The sequence below is a fragment of the Vitis riparia genome, chromosome 13, assembly GCF_004353265.1.
Source record: "Vitis riparia cultivar Riparia Gloire de Montpellier isolate 1030 chromosome 13, EGFV_Vit.rip_1.0, whole genome shotgun sequence".
In the NCBI taxonomy this organism is placed as follows: domain Eukaryota; kingdom Viridiplantae; phylum Streptophyta; class Magnoliopsida; order Vitales; family Vitaceae; genus Vitis; species Vitis riparia.
The window spans coordinates 18,295,675-18,318,256 of record NC_048443.1 but is presented as its reverse complement, the minus strand read 5'-3'; the positions used below and the strand labels follow the sequence as shown (position 1 = coordinate 18,318,256).

The window sequence follows — 22,582 nt, the reverse complement described above, 5'->3', positions numbered from 1 at the left end:
CGTAAAATACATGTGCAAAAGAGAAACAACATAGTGATTTTGGATTAACTATAGTTGTAAATTTCTAATATTAATTATGTTGGTTTTATGTTTCAAATTATTTTTAAAATTAATAAAATTTATGAACAAATATAATACAATAAGTTTTGCTTGATGTGGAAATTTTTTATTTGTAAAGAAGAAACAATAGAATCATTATATGGTAGTTTTTTTTTCCATGAATTTTTAATATTAATTAGGTCAATAATTTAGTTTTAAATTATTTTTATAAATATTGAGCTTAATAATGAATTTAATGAATAAGGTCTCACTTAATTTGAAGTTGATTTTTCTAATGAGAAGACTTTGAATTAGTTGTGTTCCGAGTACAAACTAACAAAGACATTCAATTTGTTAACTTCTCGTGTCGATTAAGTTGGTAAAATTTGGCAAATCTTATATATAAAGTGCGGCTTGATTTGAAATTTGTTTGCATATTAAGCATATTTAGAGCATTTAAATGAATTAAAAAAAAAAAATTCAATCGTGAAAAAGATTATATTTAAAGATTTACACATTAAGTGGAAAAAATAAAATAGAAGGAGAATTATCATCTTCTTTAAATGTTTTTTATGATTTTTATTTATTTTTAATTTGACTTCTATGAACAAGTTTTCTTTGTTGTCTAATTTTCATTTTTCATTTTATTTTTAAAAATTGTTTTTATAGAACAATAATCAAATAAGATCATAAATTTATAAAAGAAGAAAATTGTTTTAAAATTACATTGTCAAGCTTGTTCTACATTTGAGGAAAAAAAAAAAACAAAAACAATTGTGGTATTATGAAAGTCTAATTGAAACCATACCAAAATTATCCATGACAACTCTTATTATGAGAATGCCCCATGGGCAAAGGGAAAGGTTTGCTCCAAAATCTTGATTACCAATGAAATAACTCCATGTCATGAGACATGGCTTAGAATACTCATATTCTTAGGTGTGGAAAGGGGCAAAGGTTTGTGGAGATGTGATTCACTATTATTCCATGCTTCACTACTTGCCTTTCTACATGTGCTTTGTTTTCCCTCACATTCCTTGTACCCTGGTACAAGAATTTGGAAGAAAGTTTTTAAAGACGAAATAAGTGAAGTTTTTAAAAACTATTCTCTCATCTTTTATAAAATAAAAAATTTATTTGAAAACTTAAAATCTTCTTAATTTATTTTATATGAATTTGAAACCTACCTTCTTATGATAAAATATTAACTATTAATCCTGATTTTTATGATTGTATTTGGTTACAAGAAAATAGTAAAAAAATAAAAAATAAAAAACACTAAAAAACCTTTTTTTTTTTTTTTCATATTTGATTTATCATACAAAATATAAAAAATTAAATATAATTAGCTTTATTTAAAAATATATATTGTAAATTATTTAATATTTACATAAGGCCATATAAATAAATAAAATAAATTCAAATTATTAAATAAAAATTAATTTATTAATTTTAAATTTATTTTTCTCCTTTTTTTCTCAATTTTTTTTCTCTAGATAGATAGCTAGATGGATCTTTTAATAACATATGGATTTAAAGTAAAATTAAAGAAAATTTATCAAGAAAAATTGAATCCAAAATCGTAAAAGTTTGAGCCTTTGCTCTCCTTATTGCCTTGATGTGACCATATAAAAAAAAATTGGCAAGTGGGAGAGGTGGGAAGAGATGGAATACTTGTAAAGGCACGTGTGAAAGGAAGGAAGGGAGGCACACGTGCCACGCCCGACATCAGACGACCCCAAACCCTATCTCCCCCTTCGTGTCTCTAGGCTCTCCAGGACACTCTCTTTCATCGCTTTCGTGCCCTAATCAACCTCTCATTCCAAACCCTAACCCTAATCTAACTCTAACTCCCAATTCATGAAAATTCACGCCCATTCACCTGCGATTCCTCTCTCCACCCTGGAATCTCTTTGATGCTATCCTTCACACGCAAGCCCTAGATATTCCCCAGCCATGGAGGGCTCTGCGGACGATCTCGGAGCCCCTGAGTCCTGGGAGGTCGCTGATTTGGACGAGAGCATGAGCAGATTGATGCTCTCCTCTTCATCCGCCAAGAAAGATTCCTCTTCCTCTTCCTCTTTCGATGCCTCGGTACCAGCTTCAGCTTCAGCTTCTGCTTCTGCTCCGGCTTTGTCGTCTTCGTCGGTGCCGGTTGGTTCCGGGATGATTTCTGAGGACTCTGTCAACCAAGTGGATCAGTTTCTTCGTGAGGCTCTGCAGAATCCGCGTGAGCGGCTGTCAAGTGAGTTGCCACGCTCTAGGTTTTGTTTTTCTCGGGTTTAACTAAAAAAGTTTCTGTTGAAGGCTTTTTTTTTCTTGGTAATATGCTGCTTTTTTTTGGTAGTATGTTGCTCTCTGGTGATAATTTAGGTTTTTGGTTTGGTTTTATTGTGTCCTTGTTGTGTATAACAGAGCAATTTGGTTTGGTACGTTCACGCTGGTTATATTGTTGTGCTGTATGACTTTGGTCTGAACATTTTTTTAATCAGTTTGCTTGATATGCTAATCTTTAATGTTGATTGACTTGTTTATCTTAAGAAGGTGCAAATTTAACTAGATAGATGCTAGATTCTTGATGCATTACATTATGTTAACATGATTTGGTAGGTTTAATCTGGGAAAAATGTTGGATTTTCTTGATATTTTTATGGGTCACATGTGACCTTTTTAGATTGTTATTGAGAACAAAAAGGTGAGGTGTAAAATGGTCTCCAACTAAGGCAATTGTACATAGGGTGGGGGAAAGATTGAATACCATAGCCAAGTGATGTTTTCAAGTGGTTCAATCTAGAAGTGGGATGAAAGAAGAGCTGTCAGAGTAGTATGTTTTTCCTTTGTCTACCTTGAGATTGCCTCTATCTGTCAATGCAAAGAAAAATGAAATGAGACCAAGATGGGCATACTCAATTAAGGTATGAAGTAACTTGCTCAAAAGTTAGCTTATATGTGGAGGTAAAATGATAAAATAAAGGAAGTGGAATTGCAAAGGAAAAAACCATTGATAATTTAGAGAATTTCAAGGGTAAGTGTGTTTGTCTAAGTGATTTGTGGAGGAGGATCAAAAGATGACCATAGAAAGAAAACTTCAAGTTTCATGCAAGATTCTTCTTGATTCTTTAAATCTGTACTCTCCTCTCATGTTGTTCAATTTTCCACTTAGATTCAGGTTCTTGCCATCCTCATGGCTGATCCTTTTTTCTACTTGAGACCCTATTCAAATTGTGGCATGCTCACTTGAGAGGCTATACACGAGAATGGTGACAAGACTCCTACAATTTTCGACACAATGGACCAAGTTCCACCTAACAATTGGAGTTATTACTTGTTTTTGTTCCAATGTATTCAGGTTTGATTCATACTAGAATTCTTGCTAGCTTTCTAATCTTTCCAACCAGTCAAGGTTATTGCTTATCAAAAGATAGCTCCCATTGCTAATAGGCCAAAAATGTCGTGGAAAGGTGATAATGATTTACCAGCATGCTTTTGTGGAAGGTAGGCTTGCAAATGAAGTTGTAGACTGAAGGATAAAAAGTTCCAACAGTGGGGTCATTTGTAAGTCGAACATTGAAAAGGCATACAATCATTTCAATTAGGATTTCTTGATTGTGGTCATGGAAAAGATAGCTTTTGGTCTAAAGTAGGTTTGACACATGAGATGGTGCATTTCCATGAGAAATTTCTCTATCCTTGTTTATAGACTTACCTTGGTTTTTTCCACAGCTCTAGGTATTGAGGCATGGAGACCCTCTTTCACCTTACTTATTCATTTTGGCTATGAAGTCACTTAGTTAGATACCAATGAGGGCTTCATTGGGGCTTCAAGGCAGGCATAAGAGGAGGAGAGGGGCTTGAATTGACCATCTTCTATTTGTTGATGATACCTTAATCTTCTACAACACTATTCAAGAGCATATGAAATATCTTACTCGGACTTTTATGTGGTTTGAGGCAATATCAAGTTTGAGAATCAATTTGGAGAAAAGCAAACTAATTTCAATTGGGGAACTTGCTAATATGGAGGAACTTGCTTTGTTATGGTAGGGAAACAACCCTCTACGTACTTGGGGCTTACATTGGGAGCTCCTTGAAAGTCAATGAGGGTTGAGGAGAGATTTTAGAGAAGGCTAGTTGTGTGGAAGAGACAATACCTCTTAAAAGGAGGAGGCTCACTTTGATTAAAAGTATGTTATATAGACTACCTATTTGTTTCATGTCTCTATTTGTCATTACTAGAAGGGTGGGCTTAAGATTCGAGTCACGTCTTTGTTTGCCATTACAGTAAGGATAAGCTTAAGATCCAATTGACCAACTTCATGATTGGGAACCTTTTTTTAATAAATAAGTGTATATTCAAAGCATCGAAAAAACTTCATATTTGGGAACTTGAAGGTGGCAATTTCTATATAGAATGAGTTAGAAGGTGGCAATTTCTATGTTAAATATTTTCACTCCTCCAAGTTAGAAGGGAGACCTTTCCTATAAGTACAGTTTGAAATCCTTGGGCGCTTATGATGGTGGGTTTACATGACGAAGTATTTTGATGTTAGATTAGCTCAAAAGTAGGGAATGGATCATATGGATTAGATGTTTTATGTGCAAAGATGATAAAAAATCACAATGTCCTTCATTGTCCTAAGGTAAGTATTTTTGTGACATTTGATTTTTTTGTTATTTGGAGTGACTTGGGTGATGCATTCTACAATTAAAGAAAACCTTCTCAGCTGGCATGGATCTTCCATAAGAAAGAAATGGAAAAGGCTTGGAGGATTGCCCACTATGTGTTTTGTTTCTATGGAAGGAAAGAAACATGAGATCTTTTGACAACATTGAATGGTTAAACCAGGCAATTTTGAGTTAAGAGTGCATATACTTTATCATTCATTAACCATGATAGACATTGTTGATAGGCTTAGTGCCAAGTAAGGAGAGGAAGCTTGTTATTTGTCTTTTCTCTTCCTTTATTTGCCTATTGATGCCTATTGTATACATTGTATATGCCTTGGTGTGCCATCATCTGCTTAGGCATTGTTAATATATATTCTTTGTTACCTGGAGCTCCTTGGTTATCAAGACCCAAAAGGTGGAAATAAGAGCCTTATACGAATATTTTCCAATTATGGGATATTTGTTATAAAAAATTTAGCACTGCTTTGCCTTCAAATAATGACTAGAGAGGCACACAATCTAAAATATCTTAACTCTCGCTCTTTTGTGAATCCATCAAAGGAAATTGTCATTAAATAAGTTATACCCTTGTAGACAAGCTGAAGAATCAGACTTTTGCTGGAGGTCAAAAGAAATTGGGTGGTGGAATGAATGATCAGTTTCCCTGGTAGTCAAGCACAAATATTTGATACTTGATTGCTTTGTTAGGTCTTCAAATATGGAGCATATCATTGGTTCTAGCCACTATCCACATGAGTGCCTGCTTAAGCATCGTCAGTGCAAGAGCTTCAACTTTGGCCCCAACTTGCAAGTGGGATGCCCTTCTCTTAAGTGAGATTGCTTACCAACCGTTGTAAGGTTGAAGTAGCCATTGGAGCCACATCCTCAACTGTGCAAGCTAGCATAGAATTATTATAACAACCATGAGAGATAAAAGCCAAACATTCACCACGACTATAGTTAATAGCATAGAATTATTATAACAACCATGAGAGATAAAAGCCAAACATTCACCACAACTATAGTTAACAACTTCGGTTTGACTTACCTTTTGAGGTGGAATGTTGAAGAAAATTCAGTTTAGTATTCAGCAACATCTTCAATTTACTATGCAACAACCCCAATAATATTCTCTAAAATAGTTTGTGAACTTGGCATTCCTATTTGAAATATTAGTCTTATACATCCATGCAAGTGAACACATTTGGGGAAAAATTTTAAGTTTAGCAATGTGGATAGTATCTGATGTTTATGAGCAAAGAATGAAATTCACATTTTTAAGAACCGGTCAATCACCATGTATATGGTATCAAAACACCTAAATATTCTTGGTAGTCCTAAGACGAACTGCACACTTAAGATTTACCCAAGGAGGATGTTTATGGGCAAAGGTGTGTAAAGAAATGTATTCCAGGAGATAAGGCCAGACAATATCTTGCTTTTAGCTAGGTCAATACAAATGATCATCCACCATAGTAACTGTTTTATCCTATCCAAAATGAACTGCTGCTAATTCCCAAATCACTTGTTTTCTATTTGAAATGTTAGGCACATACAACCTAGTTCCTTTGAAGAGATAGATGTCATGGTTTGGAAACTCGGATAGCATGCTTACCATCCAGCGAAAGAAGGGTGGCAATTTTAATGAGTAACCAAATGCAATCACCTATATCCTGCTTAATGCATATGCTGCTTTATTTGCAATTCCAGCCTTATGCTTCAAAAACAAAAGAATATTCTAGTTTAAAAAGGAATTCATTTGACAAGCTGATAATTCAACTTCTTTTTCAACCAAATTATTAACATTACTAAACTGTCCATACCAACAATATGAAAATTTGTACTATTTACACATTCTTCCCCCAAATTGATACAACATACAATTCGATCTTATTAGTACCGACATGAGGAGATTTTTTTATGGACCTAAAAGATTCTTATAATGGGATAATCTTGGATTCTTAGTGAGCCCAAAGCAGGAAGAGAACCAGGTTAGCTAAACTCTGAATGCAAGCTAGCCAGAGCAAATCCTTTATGGCAAACTTGGGCCTAAGCTAACAGAAAACTAGACAATAAAAAGGTGGGTTTAGATCCTTTTCTGTTGTTATGCAAGGATCAAAGACAAGGAAACTCAGATGGATGTGCCATCTCCAGCATAACAGCAGTCCCATAGATACCTAATTTCGATTCTCAAGTATTGAGCAGGGATATGCATAATTTGTGGCCTTCCTCAAATATTATTTATTTATTTATTTATTTATTTTATAGGTAAATTTTTGTCTCCATAGGGACTTGAACCTGAAACCTCACACAATCCCTCCACAACCCTTTACCACTTGAGCCAGGCCTCAAGGGCTCTCTCAAGGAAACCTAAATTGATGTGGGCCAATGCCACTCATGCCATTAAGGTCATCAACCTTCATACATCTAGCAAACACTTTTGTCTAGCCCATGCCAGTAATATGACCATTACTAAACTGCCCCTGCTGATTTTTTTTCTTTTTTCTATTCTTTTTTTCCCATTTGTTTCATAAGTCTTCAAAGGGTTCTTCCAATGTTGTTTCCCATCAGAGGGCTTGGGATTTTTTGTACAAACATTTACTAGGTCAAGCTCTTCTTTTGAACTCTTAATACGTACTTGATATTGATAGATGCTACTCTTGCAATTGGTACTGCTTCTACTTATATGGCCCTAACTGCATTATTTACTATAAAATCATATTTTTTAAACTATCATGTTTACTAATAGATAGGTTTATAATTGAGTGTGGGCTCCTACTATTGTTCTTCTTTTTGTTCTTGTTAATAGTACTATAACTACTATAATCATTAGTCTTCATAACTATGATCTCTATGTGATTTTAGATGCATGTGTAAAGTTTAGAGTAAACATTTGTTGTTTCTCTACCATCATAATAGTTGCCATTATTTAAATGCGATACATGTGTAAGATTGTAATATTTGAGTGTGTATTGCTGTTGTCCTTTCTATTCATATAACTAAAGATTTATAATCTATTTTGTTCAGTTCTAAGGATGGAGCAAGACATCGAGAAGTTCATTCATGATCCTACACAACAGCAACTAGAGTTTCAACAGTTGCCTACCTCCTATCTACGGTTGGCTGCGCACCGTGTGGCTCAGCATTACTCACTGCAGTCAATGGTTTTATTGGACAATAATTTACCTGATGGATCTGGTTCCAAAATTATTGTTCGCAAAACTTCTGAGTGTCGGCTTCCTCTGATTCGCCTGGCAGACATCCCTGTAAGCTTACCACCAGAAGATGGTGGTGTCATTAAGGTTGCAATCAAACAGAGGCCTCAGAAACGATCGCAAAATGTCAGTTGTGCAAATTCACATTCTTTTAAGGCAAATAATTCCAAAAGTGTAGAAGAACGAAAAGAGGAGTATAACAGAGCTCGTGCACGGATATTTAACTCTAGTAGTTTTAGTGGTACTGGTGGGGGGAAACCTGAATGTGAACCAAGGATGCAGGATACTTTCCAGCATGGTTCTGTGAGTTTACCGAAAATGGAAGACAAACCTGTTGCTGGAAGTTCTGATGTCAATATTTGCAGGGGTTTGGTTGATTCTTCTACAAGTAGCAATAGATCAGCTAGAAGTAGGGCAGAAAAGGAGCCAATTGGTAGGTACAAACCAAATAATAGGGTGGCTATCTTTCGGGACCGTGAGATTGACCGTAAGGATCCTGATTATGACAGGAGCTATGATAGGTATGCTGTTAACTCTTATTTGTCCATTTCTTATCTTTATTTAATTATTTTTTGGCTTTTTTTTTTCAAAAAAAAAAAATTTTTTTTTTTGTATTATTGAATATATGGGTGTGGATGAAGCTGATTCACGAAGAACAATTTGTAGTTAATCGCATTAGGTAGAATTAAGGCCTTGTTGTGTTCTTTCTTTCTTTTTTCCCCCTCTTTTTGAATGTCTGGCTTTTCATTGATGTGATACCCATCAACATATTGGCCATGATCTTGTAGGCAAATATAATTGTATGCTCCACAATACTAAATTACTAATATAATTATTGTTTCAATTAGAGGGTGTTTGTTTTTTCAACTTTTTGCTGAAAGCAATTTGCTTTTAGACTTTAGGTTGTTTGTTTTTCTACTTTTTCACGACTTATGATAAATTTTTGGCTGAATAGAAAAAGTAACATGTTGGTTTTTCTTTATCTTTTAATGTTTAATAGAAATAAAATATTACAAAAACAAACAACCTGATAATAATATTAAACACTAATTAATTTTAAGTTCTACTTAGAATTAAGGGGAAAAAAAAACACTACCTTAGTCTTTCTTATATGATGTTTTTATTATCCTTTTATCATTCTCCAATCTGGATGTGACTCTTGCACATCCCATGTATTTTGGTTTCATCCAAATGATGCTTTTTGTTTTTTCTGTTTTTAAATGTACTTTTACTTGCAGAATGCAGAATATTTGACAGAGATTTTTCTCAACTTCACATGCACACCGCCAATAGTCTTGTGTATTTTTTTTTTCAATAAAAAAAAATATTCATAAAAAATATAAGATTACAAGAGAAGAAAAAAAAATCGATTACAATAAAAAAATCAATTGTTGGGCAAGTGATATTTTCCTTTGATTGCCCCCTTTCTTTGTCCTTTTCACTTCGTTCCCTTTGTATACTTCTAGTGTACTTTAGCAAGCTTAAGCCTTTCTGTTTTGTACCAACCTTTTCTATATTATATATATTCTGGTTGCTTATCCAAAAAAAAAAAAGGAGGAATGTCATTGAAAGCTATGGTAGTAGAGGTCCAAAAAGATGAATAGAAATAGACTAGATCTCCCATATCATCTTTGAAGTCCTCCACTTGTCCTCAAGGATCCTTGCATTTCTTTCTTGCCTCACTATCCAAATCAATGTAAGATATGTGATTTTCTATAGAACTTTGCCTCCAGTTGTGCTCCCCAAACACATAAAGAAGTGGTCAGCATGCCATTGATTCTTCCAGGAGGAACCCAACTTAATCTGGCTACTCTGAATAGCTTCTATCATAATTCCAAAGTCGTTGGACAATTTAAAAAATGGTGATCTATCGATTCTCCACTGTCTATACAAAAGTGCAATGATCCGGACTATGGGCTTTGAAAGGTCTTCTTACCAATACAGTCAACTTACGAAGCCAAATATCTCCTTCTTATCCCAACCCAGCCAAGTTATTCCAGACATGTACAGACAGAAAGACATACATGCATATGCAGATAAATATTGTTTTCCTATGTATGTGCAAAGATTTGATCTTGGATATGGGTTTATTGATGGAGTGAACCCCAGAAAGCCTATTGAACTACAATACTGAATTTCTATAAATTGATCAGCTCATAGGCAAATTTCTATTGGACACCAAGCTTGGCTATTTCCCCAACTCCTGGACCATGTACTGCACCATCAACTTTGGCATTACATGAGATCATGATAGCACCATTTGATCCCAACCATTTTGGTTTATGCTTCACAGCATGTGCAGCATACCCACACACATGCACACCCACACACCCACATTCATTACACTGTTATTTGCTGGTTGCGAAAATTTAATACTGATGGTCAAATTTAAAAAATACTGTTGTTTCATGTCATTGAAGTGCTAACCTAAAAATAATAAATATTATTTATTCTTTTATAGTAATCTAAAAATGTTACACTAAAATGTTTATTTTTTCAGGTACCTGCAAAGATTTGATCCTGGATTTGGGTTCAATGGAGGACCTTACACTATACAGCCTATGTACACTCCTGCATTGAACTACAATACTGAATTCCCACAACTTGGATCAGCTCATAGGCCTCAAATTTCTACTGAACACCAACCTCGGCCACTTCCCCAACATTTATCTGGTCCATGGCCTGCACCATCAACTCCTACAGGAATTGGGTATGGTCATCCAGAGACCATGATGTCACCATTTAATCCCAATCATGTTGGTGCACGCTCCACATCTACCCTATATCTTCCTTCTTCTCAGTATCCTTGTCAACGTCCTGGAATGCCTTTCATCCATCCTCATGAACATGTTCACCAACCTTTTTCACAGGTATGGAAAATTTTGAATATCTTTCCCTTCTTCATATCATTAAGATTAAGGGCCCTGCTGAGTTGCTTGTAGAGGTGAGGACCTTTATTTTCAGTATTTCTACTCCTTTCTTGAAAGTATATCTTACTTTAAAATGTACCAAATGGTTAAACTGGCCTGCATTTTTCCTTAAAAATTCTCTTTGTAATATCAAACATTGATGAAATCAAAAGAAAGTGCTTAAAAAAATTGAGGATGAGAAACTTGAGTTGGTTACAGATGAGTACCTCCCACTCCCAAAACCCCCTCTACTTAATGAGTTTTCTCCAGCAGACCATGCATTCAATAGTCAAATGATGAATATACTTTTAATTTTACTTATAAAAAAAAATAGTCAAATGATGAATATTGAATAATTGATATAAATTGAAGATATGTATAACCAGAAAGGGAATGCTTTTCATGACATTGTAGGAATGGTTTTATTTTTCAATTTTGAATATACTTTCTACATAATTTGGTCAGTTTTTCTCCACTTAGTTATTTTACATGCCAAATCTCCCTTAATGGTTATTTTGTTGCATGTCATTATGCAGTCTCATCAACAGCAACCTGATACAAGTTTTGGATTAGCCCGGCCCCGGTAAGGGGCATGGGCCATGCCTGCACCCTGCCAGCTGAAACTCAAGCTTGAAATATGACAGCCTGCTACAATGATATCTGTGGTGGTGTATGTCATCTCATTTTGGCAGGAGTGCAGGCATAGAAAACCGAGGTGGACTGGAGTGACACATCAATCTCATGGATGTCCTCTATCATCCATTCGATGAGCCCCTCGGTTCAATATGAGGCTTCTTGCATCTTCAATGCTGAAGCTCACTGGGATTGCAGTCCCATTGTTTGGACAAGCTATTTGGAAGCTTGTTATTTCACTGACGATGATGAAGAATGAAAATTGGAAAAGAATTAGCAGAGCTGGACATGTGCAGCATTGGTTCAGATGGAGGTATGTATGACCCTTTGTTTTTAAAGCAATTACATTCTCTGTTAATATATATATTCAACTAGGCTTCTAGTATCCTATTCCAAAATGAAAGCACAATAAGTTTGTTTAGGATTTGTTGCAACAGTGTCGTATAGAGAGAGCCCAAGGGAAAATATCAGTCAGTATTGTTGTTGGCGGGGAAAGATATGGTGCACAGCCGATTCCTTTGAAGAAGGCTCTGATCTGATCATCACTCTCCATGCTTTAGTAGAACATTTTCTGTGCTGAAATAATTAAAGTGAACCACATATATTTGTACCATATGAAACACCTGGTTTGATCTGTAATTTTCTGTTTGGGTTTTTTTTGTTACTATTGATAATCTGTTTAAACACCTTACTTAACTTATAATGCACTGCAGCTTCTGGGGTAGCGGTCTATGGTGGTCGTAAAGCTCTCGGTCCAGAGTGAGAGTGGGAGTTATGGTGTGTAGTAAGTTGATGGTGGCTCGTTCAGTACTGCCCTGTTGCTTGTCTAGTGATGTTTTGATATTCACCATGTTTGTGGGCAGGGTAGCCACTGTCATGTAGTATCTTGTTCATTTGTTTTCTAAAGAAAGGTCCAAAGGGATGGGATTGGTTGGGCGTAGGCACAAAGCTTTGTATGTAAAGGGGGTGGGGTCCATAATGAGGATTGATGACAAGGGAAGGCATTGATCCATTTGGAGATGGCTTGCACTTGCAGAGATCAGAGAGAAGATGCTTCTTGTCTTTGGCCGAAGGCACCCTCACCCATAACGCAGCATTGGCAGTTGCTACTAAGCCAACTACAGGTTTATTCACAATTACGGTCTCTCTCTCTCTCTCTCTCTCTCTCTCTCTCTCCATAATTTCTCTAAAGTCTAATAAAATTCCTATCAATCAAAGCACCTATTTCCATTGATCAAACGCTAAATTTTCTACTGAACAATTTAGATTTAATGGGTCAATCGGTCCAATGGTATTAAAATTATAATTAAAGGTAAATGGAATTTCAATTTTTTTTTTCTGAAAATATTCAAATTTTAGTTTATAGAAATTGTTCATTTTTGGAAATCTTAAAAAAATAAAATTAATATTTTAAAATTTGGCTATTTTGAAAATTATTCAAGAATTCAAATTAATAAATTTTTTAAAAAATTAGGAAAAGTTATTTTTAAATTTAAAGGAGGGTCATGGAGATGTATTATAATTTGAGATGTCACAGAACGATAGTTTTTATAATTTATGAAAAAAATAATTTAGGATATGGACAATTAATTTTTGAAGTAAAATATCTATTTACCTGTCATATATATATATATATATATATATATATATATGTATATATCTTTAATGGGTTGGAATATTTTGCTTGCTAATAATGATGTTGGTGCGATTTGACTTACATTGGAACATTCGGATAAATCTTAGATAATGTAATAAGGATTGCCGAAAAAACACATCCAAAATTCATTGATTGAGACGGCAGAGCGTGATTTTATGCCACATTGAGCAGGTATTGGCGGACTCTGATTCTACAACCAATCCGGAAGACCGGGGTTGTTGCGTTTATTATTAGGTGTCCTTTTTCGACTGTGTTAGGCATTTTATATATTTAAGACACCTGTCCTCTTAAAACAGATGACTAACGTTTTATGTGGATTTGTTTTTTAGTGTTTTGCTAATCATTATTTAAAAACTAATAATTTGTGAATTTCTTAGTTTAAATGAAGTTTTTCATATATATATTTATTATTCAAAAAATTAATTAATTTTAAATAATTTTAAAATATTTTATGATGATTACAAATATGTAAATAATTCTTTTAACACAATTATCTTTTATTTCTTTATCATTCATTGTTTAAACTACAAATATTTTAAAATAAATTAAATGAGAATAAAGATAATCACTAATAAATATTTTAAAATAAATTTAATTTTTTTAATATTCATATAGTTTTTACATGAATAGGTTAGAGACAGAGGTTAGGGACGGTTACGAGTGCCTGTTCTGGTTCTTATGAGTAGAATAAGAGGAGTTTCAATATTAGGAAAGGGATAAAATTGACTATTTAGGTTCTTAACAAAGGAGGCCCGGACGTGGGAAAGCAACAGTAAATAACAAGTGGACGTCAGCGGTGAATGCATTTACATTCATTGTAATATATTCTTATTCCCTTTGGGTGGTATACAAAGGTGGTTTATCTCGAGAGATGGATAAGGTAGCATGTCTAACTAATTGAGGAATTGCGACTACTTAGTCAAATCCATTCCCATATAAGACTAATGTCCGGAGATGGCTTGTGACTTGTATGGGTGGCAAGATGAAACTGACCATGCTCAACTTCGATCTAGTAGGGCATGTCTTTCTTCGTTCAATGCTTTGCCGGTCAAACATTTAATATAGGCTGATGTCTTATAGTACAAGGGAGAAATAGGGGACTATAGGCTTACTTAAGAAAAAGATAATGCTTCCGACAACTGATTCAATTCCTTCAACAAAGAGGGCATTTGGCCTAACAGTGGATTCTTCCATTCTATGTGCGAGGAGGCCTAGCCTATTTGAACTCCGGATGCGAGAAAGTCTTATTTCAGGGTATTCTCCAACAGTCAGAGCATATTCTGATTCAATTGCGCTAACAGCTCCAATAGCCCGGTGGTAATGCCGATAGCTCTTCTTACATGAATTGCTTTAGGAAGTTGCAATTATTGTCTTAATTTATTTTTTATTTTGTAATTTTATTTTTGAAATTTAATTAAACAACAACAGAATAAGATATGTTTATCTTAATTTGTTTTTCATTCATTTAACCTTCAATTATTATTATTTTAAAATTTTGAAAATTTGAAATTTGAAATTTTTTTAAAATTTAATTAAATAACAACTATATAAGACATTTTTATATTATTTTATTTATTTATATTAATTAACGTTAGATTATTATTATTATTTTTTATTTTATAATTTTATAATTTTTATTTTTGAAATTTAAGTAAATAACAATTGTTTAGGACATGTACAAATTTGTAAATCATGAATTTATGTACATTTTTTTTTTCATTTTTTGTTTGTTTTTTCATACCAAATTATTAGAAAATTTATTTGCATACATGCATAAATGCCAAATACATATTTCATCTTTATATATATATATATATATATAAGACAATTATACTTGAATGTATAAAATATTTTCATATTTTTATTAACATCCATAAAAACATACAAATATATTCATAATAGGTAGACTTGTATAAACATGGAACAACAAGCATAAATACCTTATACATTTAATACAAATGTCTCGTATATATGTGAAAATAAAAATAAAAAATTGTATTTGACATGTATATGTGTATAAACAATGTTTCTAATAGTATAAAAAACAAACAAAAAAAGAAAAAAAATGTAAATATATTTGCAATAGATAGATTTGTACAAGCCTTGTACATTTAGTTCAAATACCTTGTACATTTAGTACAAATGTCCTATATACATTATGAGAATGTAATATATATATTGGGCATTTATGCATGTGTCAACAATATTTCTAATGAAAAATAAATCATAGGTTGAATATATATATATATATATATATATATATATATATATAAAGATGTATGAATGATAAAGGGTATTTTTGTCCAAAAAAAATGCAAGATATGTACTCTTTAGAGCCATTATCAACCTTATCTCCCCCTTAAATGTAATTATCCCCTAAATAAACTCTCACAAGAAAGAAAGAGAAGCTATGTTTACATGTTGAGAACATGAGTCTATATGTAAATGAATACAGAGATAAAATTCTTAGCTTTTTGGTATCAATTGAAAAGGCATCACTACATAAAAACATATGTTCACTTGTAGAGAACAGAAGTGCATCATCTTTTTTTATTTTTTTTATTGAAGGTTTATTTTGAACTATATAGATTGATTAAAAGGATATAAGTGGATATAGCAAGATGATAAGGTCGCTTAAAAAAGCATCCACAAACACTTCACTATTTATTTATATAAACACTTTCAAAACACTCTAAATCTACTAGGTTTGTTCCACATACAAGTCACGTGGATAGTTAGATAATAAAGGTAATGTTATATTATTTTTTAAATTATTAATAAAAATATGAAAAAAATAATTTAGTAAAAGATGAAACAAATTTTTTAATTTTTAAGTATTTATGTTTAAAAATATATTGTAACATTGTGATAACTCTATGTATATGTTTATTCTGTAATAAAAAAATTTAGATATATATCAAATAAAAAATAATTAATTTTCATTAAATTAATTCATCATAATTGATTTTTTTTATTATTTAATAAATAAGCATATGTTATTATTAGTGGAAGCCTATAGTGATGAGTGTTGATGCAAAGCCAATTGGAGTCAGATTCGTCTAGTTTCGTTGAAGTCAGACGAACTTCTTCCCTACTTCGTGCCTCTTGAAGATTCCATCTAGTTGTACTGGAGCCAAACAGGCTTCTTTCTTGCACAAAAGGATCTTCGGATGAGTGGTCCAAGCACGCCTCTTTGAAACTTAAGTCAAACAATAATAGCTCTAACTATTTTGTGGGAGAAAGTGAGCATATGTGCGTGTGTACCTTGCTCGTGCTTTTTGGAGAGTTTATATAGACCCGAGGACACTGCCACTATAGTGTTGACTGTGCACTGTGACCCTCCCTATAATGATGATTGTCCTCAGGGTGGCTGGACAATCATTTTAGTTAAGGGCGGTTGGTAGGTGTCATCTACTAACGTGCCAAGATCTCAGATCATGCATCTATCTGTCCATTTAGCCTATCAACATTTGGGATTATGTGCAACAATTAATTGACATGGACTTGTGGGCTAAATGAAGTCTTGTCGACCGCTCGGATGTCAGGCGTGATTGATCACGTAGGCCAAAGGTCTTAAAGACTCGACTGGACAATCATTTCTGTCTAGGGGTTCAGCATGTTGATTTCGTTTAGCCCTGTGTGAGACTCTCATTTCTGGTGCCAGACGGAGCTTATCTTGGCTTGGATGGAATGATCTCGAATAGGTTACATACTTATCCTAGATGACCAAGAGGTCTTGAGCTTGAAAGGGACTTGTGGAGAGGATCCCCCCACAATGCCCCTTTAACTCGTTTACCTGTGTTCAAATGAGTAGCTGACGGGCAGAGGTAGAATGGGTTATCTATCTTCTTAGGTTACTTGGGTGCTTTGGAACACGTGTCACTTAAAGTGGCAATGATGGGTTGCATCCATCGAGGTTGACTATCAGACGGTGCGCCTTTTTGGGATGCGTTTCTAGGCGGCTTGTCTTTTGGGATTCCTAAGGTTTTTGGTTCCTATAAATAGAGGGCCCCCACACTCTTTATATTACTTTTTGGCTCTTACTGCTTTGGATCTTTCTCTTCCCCGCTTCTGCAACTTAGCCCCTAATGCGCTTGTCATCGGTTGTTCTTTGCCTTTCTCGCTGCCATTCTCAAGTCTGTTTCAAGCAGATTTTCTCTCGCTAGAGAGTGTTCACCTTTAACTCTGGTAAGCTTCTTATCGTTTTCCATTTTTTTTTTTTACTGTTCTTTTTGGGACTACACCGACGGTTGTTGAGTTTAGACAGAAAATGGACGTCGTGGCGTCTAGATTCTAGGGTTTTCTTGTGTTTTCGCTTTGGAGAGGATGACTGTATCAATTTTCTGATCTAGGGTTTTTCAAATTTCCTTTTTTGCTTCTTCATTATCAATATCTTCAAGGGTCGGTTCAGGCGTTTTGTCTTGCCACCGTCGTGCTGGCACGATGGGGACGATTCTCTTTCCAATTATTTGAGTAGAGGCTTGCTCTGCAAGTTTCATTAGATGGTCTGTTTAGACTCGGACTTTTGATTTGTCTAGGTTTCTTGTTATACAGTTGAGGCACCGCTGAACGACGGATGGGTCATGTGACCGATTTTAATAACTGCATTGTCCCGTGTAGGTTTCCATGCGACCCAAAGCTACTTATCATGTCAACAATAGGAGGTGTTGCTTCCACTAGCGAAAGTGGGTGGCCCCATAAAAGTGGCTGGAAGGACACTAGAGCCAGGCGCCTTAGATTGGAGCGTCCAGTTGATCTCCTGTTCGAACAAGAATTCTGGGCACACTTTCATATCCCGAACGGAATCTCTATCCATCTAGTAGATGGCGAGGCTATATCCTTTGAAAAACAGCCCCACAATGCGACGTACTTTAGCAAGGAATAATTTGTTACGAGGCTCCGTGATTAGAGCCAAAATATGTGCTCTAATGGCACATATTCGATATGATTTGTGCACCAAAGGACATTCAAATCACCTAACTTGACCTAAATCGATGCTAAGGCCCTAGCCATGAGTTTAATTTGTACTTTGGAGACTTATCTCACGGTCAAGGGAAGAAAATGGTGCAAATTGAATCACTTTAGATTTTAAAAGATCAATAAAGGGTTAAATGAGGAAATAAGTGAGTTAGGACTCATGGACCATGAGGAAAGCCAAGACGAGGATATCATGAGTTTGGAAGATGAGAAATGACCATTATGGAGTAAGAAAGAAGGTAAGAAAACATGGAAAATGAGGTATGAAGCAAGATTCAGCTGCATGGAAATTTAGAAAAAAAAAATAAAATCTGATGGTATTATATGCTTCAAGTTTGAGGACAAATTTGGAGCACTTTCCAGAGTCCATTTTATACATACTATATATCGTTCCGAAGCTCGGAAAGTTAGGAGTCCAACGCTTTAAATAGTGTGCAAATCAGAGCTAAAATGAAGAAGTTATGACCATTTGAAAACAACTGCACAAAGTTGAAGGGTCATTTCGAAATGATTTCGAAATTTAACTTATAAATTCGAAATCCACTTCGAAATGACACCAATTTCGAATTCACCCACTTCCACTTTGATGTTTTACCTCCTCTACCTAGGGAATTTCATCTAGGTCACTCCATCCACCCTAAATAGACCCCACACGACTACAAATCACCATTTTATTAATTTTTTTAAAATCATTTTAGGGATTTTTTTTTTTTTTGTAATAAGTGGCCAATGAGAGTGTGCCATATGTTAGGTAATTGATGATATTATATAAACTCTCTTAGTTTTAGGTTTTAAGGATCTTGGACATTGAAGGTGGAAGAAGACGAGAACTTTGGTTTTTTTTTTTCTTCTCTATTAACTATGTTGTTTTAGGTTCTTTTGATTTAAATTTTATAGATTTTTACCCTATTATGGATTGTGAATGTGACATCACCCCCATGAGAGGCTAAGAGCCAACTTGGGGCTTGAAGCATGAAAGCCTAAGGGTTAGGAAACCTATAGGGACAATGGGTAAATTATTATAACAATGAAATTAATTATTGGTTGGGTGACAATTTATCATTTTTTTTATCCTATCCTTATGAGTTAGTTTAGGGAATGATACGGTAGGTTATTACTCGATATTAGTGACTCTTGGTAATTCTTGATCATTAGTTATCCTTGTCTTCTCTATTGTTATTTGCCCCAAAACAAAGCTATAAGGAGTAGGAAGGGTTAAAAAGTCAAATCTTAAATTGGTAATCAATCTCATTCATTTGATGGTAATAGGAATCTATTTTTAAAAGGAAAAATTAGGTTTAGGATGCAATTTTGAGTTATAGAAATCAACTTGATAAAAAACGGCCAAGGATCCCAAAACCCTAAGATCTTATTATTTAAAAGACCATTGTTTTCTCTAATTTCTATACCCTAAGTTGGATTGTGGAAAGCCCCAAACTCGAATCAATCGAATTTAAAATCAATATTCATTTGGTTATTAATTTAATTTCTTTTACTTAGTTTCACATTATTCACATATTGTTTTTCACTTTAGGATTTAAACAAAAGCAATTCATTTATTCTAGTATTGAAAATTTTCATAAGCCATCCCTTGAGGATGATACCCGAAATACTACAAAAGCCGTAGTGACTCTTTCTCTAGTTTTTATTGACTATAGTTGCTATGTAAAAAAGGATAAGTATTTTGGTACAACAAAGAATTTTGGTCAAGAAATTGGTGTTGCTGTCAGGGATTGGCAATCGTCATAACTAGAATATAATGCATTACTTTGTTTTAGTTCTTTTATTTTTTTCTTTATATATATTTTTCTTATATTTTATGCTTGGTTGGGAAAGAGATCTTTTAGGTAGAATTCAAAGAACAACTGAGGAATCTCAACCAAATATGGAGGGCACTGAAGAATCCAACAACAATAACAACAGGCCACAACTACCTATGCAGAACCAAAGAACTATGAGAGAGTTTCTAAATCCTCCCAAGTTGAGCACACCATCGTGTTTTATGCTACCTCCAAATCAAGATCATGTTACCATTCGACCTCAAGTGGCATCTCAACTACCCGTTTTTAAGGGGACGAAAAATGAAAACCCGTACTCTCACATCAAGGAATTTGAGGACATCAGTTCAATTTTTTGAGAAGCTAACACTCCTTTGGACATCTTCCGCATGAAGTTATTCCCCTTGTCATTGAAGGATGAAGCTAAAACTTGGTTAAATAGTCTTAGACCTTATGGTATCGGAAATTGGGGTGATCTACAATAAGTGTTTTTGCAAAAATTCTTTCCAACACATAGGACTAGTGAATTGAAAAATGAGATCTCAAATTTCAAGGCTATGGAAGATGAGAAATTTTTTTGCATGTTGGTAAAGATTTAGGGAGATGGTTGTAACATGCCCCAATCACGGATTTGACAACTAGACGCTAGTATCATATTTCTATGAAGGCATGTCACCACCAATGAAACAACTTCTCGAGACTATGTGGAAGAGATTTCATGAATAAAAACCCTGATGAAGCATTTCAATTCCTTGATTGTGTTGTTGAGGTATCTAGAAATTGGGAAGAACCAATCGTCAAGGAAACACCTAGATATAGAACAATGAACATGGCAAGAGCTAGTGGAGTGTATACCTTACCAAAGGGTTTAGATGTCCAAGCAAAGTTTGCAACCATTATGAGAAGGTTGGATGATTTGGAAGCTAAGAAAGTTCAAGAGGTACAAATAGTCAATGAGGGAATAACTCAACCGTGCTTGATACGTAAGTCTATGGAACATGGTGTGCAATCTTGTCCCACTTTACCTGTAGTGCAAGACATGTTTTCGAAGCAAGCCAATGCCTTAGAGATATACAAGCATAATTCTAGCAATTCTCCATATTCCAACACTTATAGTCCGGGTTGGAGGAATCATCCAAATCTATCATGAAGATGAGGTAAGAATGGCCAGTTTTAGCAGCAAGGAAACCGATTTCAGGGTAATCAGATTAATGGGCAGCAAGGTTTTCAACCACAAGGTATGCCATCTCAAAATTTTCAATAGCAACATCAAACGTCATCATCTAACTCAATCTTGGAAGATATGATGAGAGAGTTTATACAGAAGCAAGACAAGTGTAATGAGGATAAAAAAAGGATAAATGCTCAAACATCTCAAGAACTAGTAAATATTCAAACAACTTTAAGCCAATTTGCTGCAGGTTTATCTAAAAAGAAAGGAAAGTTCCCGGCTCAACCACAGAAAAATTCGAGAGAAGTAAATGAAGTTTCTAAAGTGAAGAAGGAATATTGCAATACAATTATCACACTCAGAAATGGGAAAGAATATGAAGGGCCTAAGTTATCGATAAGTGAAGATATTCCTACTAGAGATGAACCAACCGTGGAGAAAAATGCTAGAAATGAGAAAGAGCATGAAATGTATGAGGAAGTCATTGTGAGCAAAGATAAAAGAAGTGTTTCCAATCATTTGTCTTTCCCTTCAGCTATGCAGAGAAACAAAGTGGGGGATAAGACTTTGGAGATTTTGGAAGTTTTGAAGCAAGTGAAGATCAACATTCCACTCCTTGATATGATCAAGAAAGTGTCTACTTATGCAAAGTTCCTCAAGGACTTATGCACTATGAAGAGAAGGATTAAATTAAGCAAGAAAGCATTCCTCACTGAGCAAGTCAGTGCCATCATTGAGAATAAGGCAATGGTGAAGTACAAAGATCCAGGTTGTGCTACCATCTTAGTCCAGATTGGAGACTCATTCGTGGAAAGGGCTTTGTTAGATTTGGGAGCTAGTGTAATTTTTCTTCCATATTCAATCTATAAGCAATTGGGATTGGGTGAGCTTAAGGCTACTACCATTACACTCTCTTTAGCAGATCGTTCGATTAAAGTACCCAGAGAAGTAGTCAAAGATGTTTTGGTGCAAGTTGAAAAGTTCTACTACTCAGTGGACTTTGTGGTATTAGATATAGAACCGTTGAAAAAATGTGTGAATTATGTTCCAATTATTCTTGGGAGACCCTTTCTTGCTACAACCAATGCTCTCATTAACTGTCGAAATGGGAACATGATAGTGGAAATGAATGTCTTCAATTTATGCAAGCAACCGATGGACCATGATGATGTGGAGGCTGAGGAAGCATGCCTTATAGAGGCCATGGTGCAAGAATACATAGAAAAGTTAATGGAAGAAAATATAGATGAATTTTTCTCTACAATTGTTAAGAAAGAACGTGTTGAAGTTGCTACAAAGTGGAAAGAAAAATGTATCATTTAATCTTTGAACAGTGTTGAGAATGATGAAGAAAGCAAAAAGGGGGAGGTTGAGATCAAAAAACAGAGTTAAAGCCCCTACCACATGGTTTAAAGTATGTTTATTTAGAGGAAAATGAAGAAAAACCTATGGTCATTTCAGCTACATTAACTGAAGAGCAGGAAATCAAACTTTTGAAGGTGCTTAAAGAGAATGAAAGAGCAATTGGTTGGTCC

General features: G+C 34.5%; 2 protein-coding genes across 5 annotated transcripts; both read left to right on the top strand.

The window, feature by feature from the left end:
- Positions 1-1,758: 1,758 nt before the first annotated feature.
- Positions 1,759-12,681, top strand: LOC117928696 (cAMP-regulated phosphoprotein 21-like). 4 transcript variants are annotated; one of them, XM_034848677.1, is made up of 6 exons: positions 1,759-2,284; positions 7,735-8,443; positions 10,423-10,792; positions 11,368-11,777; positions 11,902-12,090; positions 12,178-12,600. In XM_034848677.1, exons 1-4 carry the CDS (start codon positions 1,996-1,998, stop codon positions 11,416-11,418), a joined length of 1,419 nt encoding a protein of 472 aa, XP_034704568.1. In that variant the 5' UTR covers positions 1,759-1,995; the 3' UTR covers positions 11,419-11,777; positions 11,902-12,090; positions 12,178-12,600. The 4 variants fall into 4 exon arrangements, with proteins under 4 accessions (XP_034704568.1, XP_034704570.1, XP_034704567.1 ...); XM_034848679.1 differs by lacking the exon at positions 11,902-12,090 and having other exon boundaries at positions 12,178-12,681; XM_034848676.1 differs by lacking the exon at positions 12,178-12,600 and having other exon boundaries at positions 11,902-12,161.
- Positions 12,453-22,370, top strand: LOC117928382. Its single transcript, XM_034848274.1, has 2 exons — positions 12,453-12,588; positions 21,298-22,370. The coding sequence occupies exons 1-2, from the start codon at positions 12,453-12,455 to the stop codon at positions 22,368-22,370; spliced, it is 1,209 nt and encodes a 402-aa protein (XP_034704165.1).
- The last annotated feature ends 212 nt before the right edge of the window (positions 22,371-22,582 follow it).

Coding starts and splice junctions, on each gene's coding strand:
- LOC117928696 (XM_034848679.1), top strand. CDS start 1,996: ATGGAGGGCTCTGCGGACGATCTCGGAGCCCCTGAGTCCTGGGAGGTC. Junction 8,444..10,422: donor TATGACAGGAGCTATGATAG/GTATGCTGTTAA, acceptor TTATTTTTTCAG/GTACCTGCAAAGATTTGATC. Junction 10,793..11,367: donor TTCACCAACCTTTTTCACAG/GTATGGAAAATT, acceptor GTCATTATGCAG/TCTCATCAACAGCAACCTGA.
- LOC117928382 (XM_034848274.1), top strand. CDS start 12,453: ATGACAAGGGAAGGCATTGATCCATTTGGAGATGGCTTGCACTTGCAG. Junction 12,589..21,297: donor TGCTACTAAGCCAACTACAG/GTTTATTCACAA, acceptor AATTTGCTGCAG/GTTTATCTAAAAAGAAAGGA.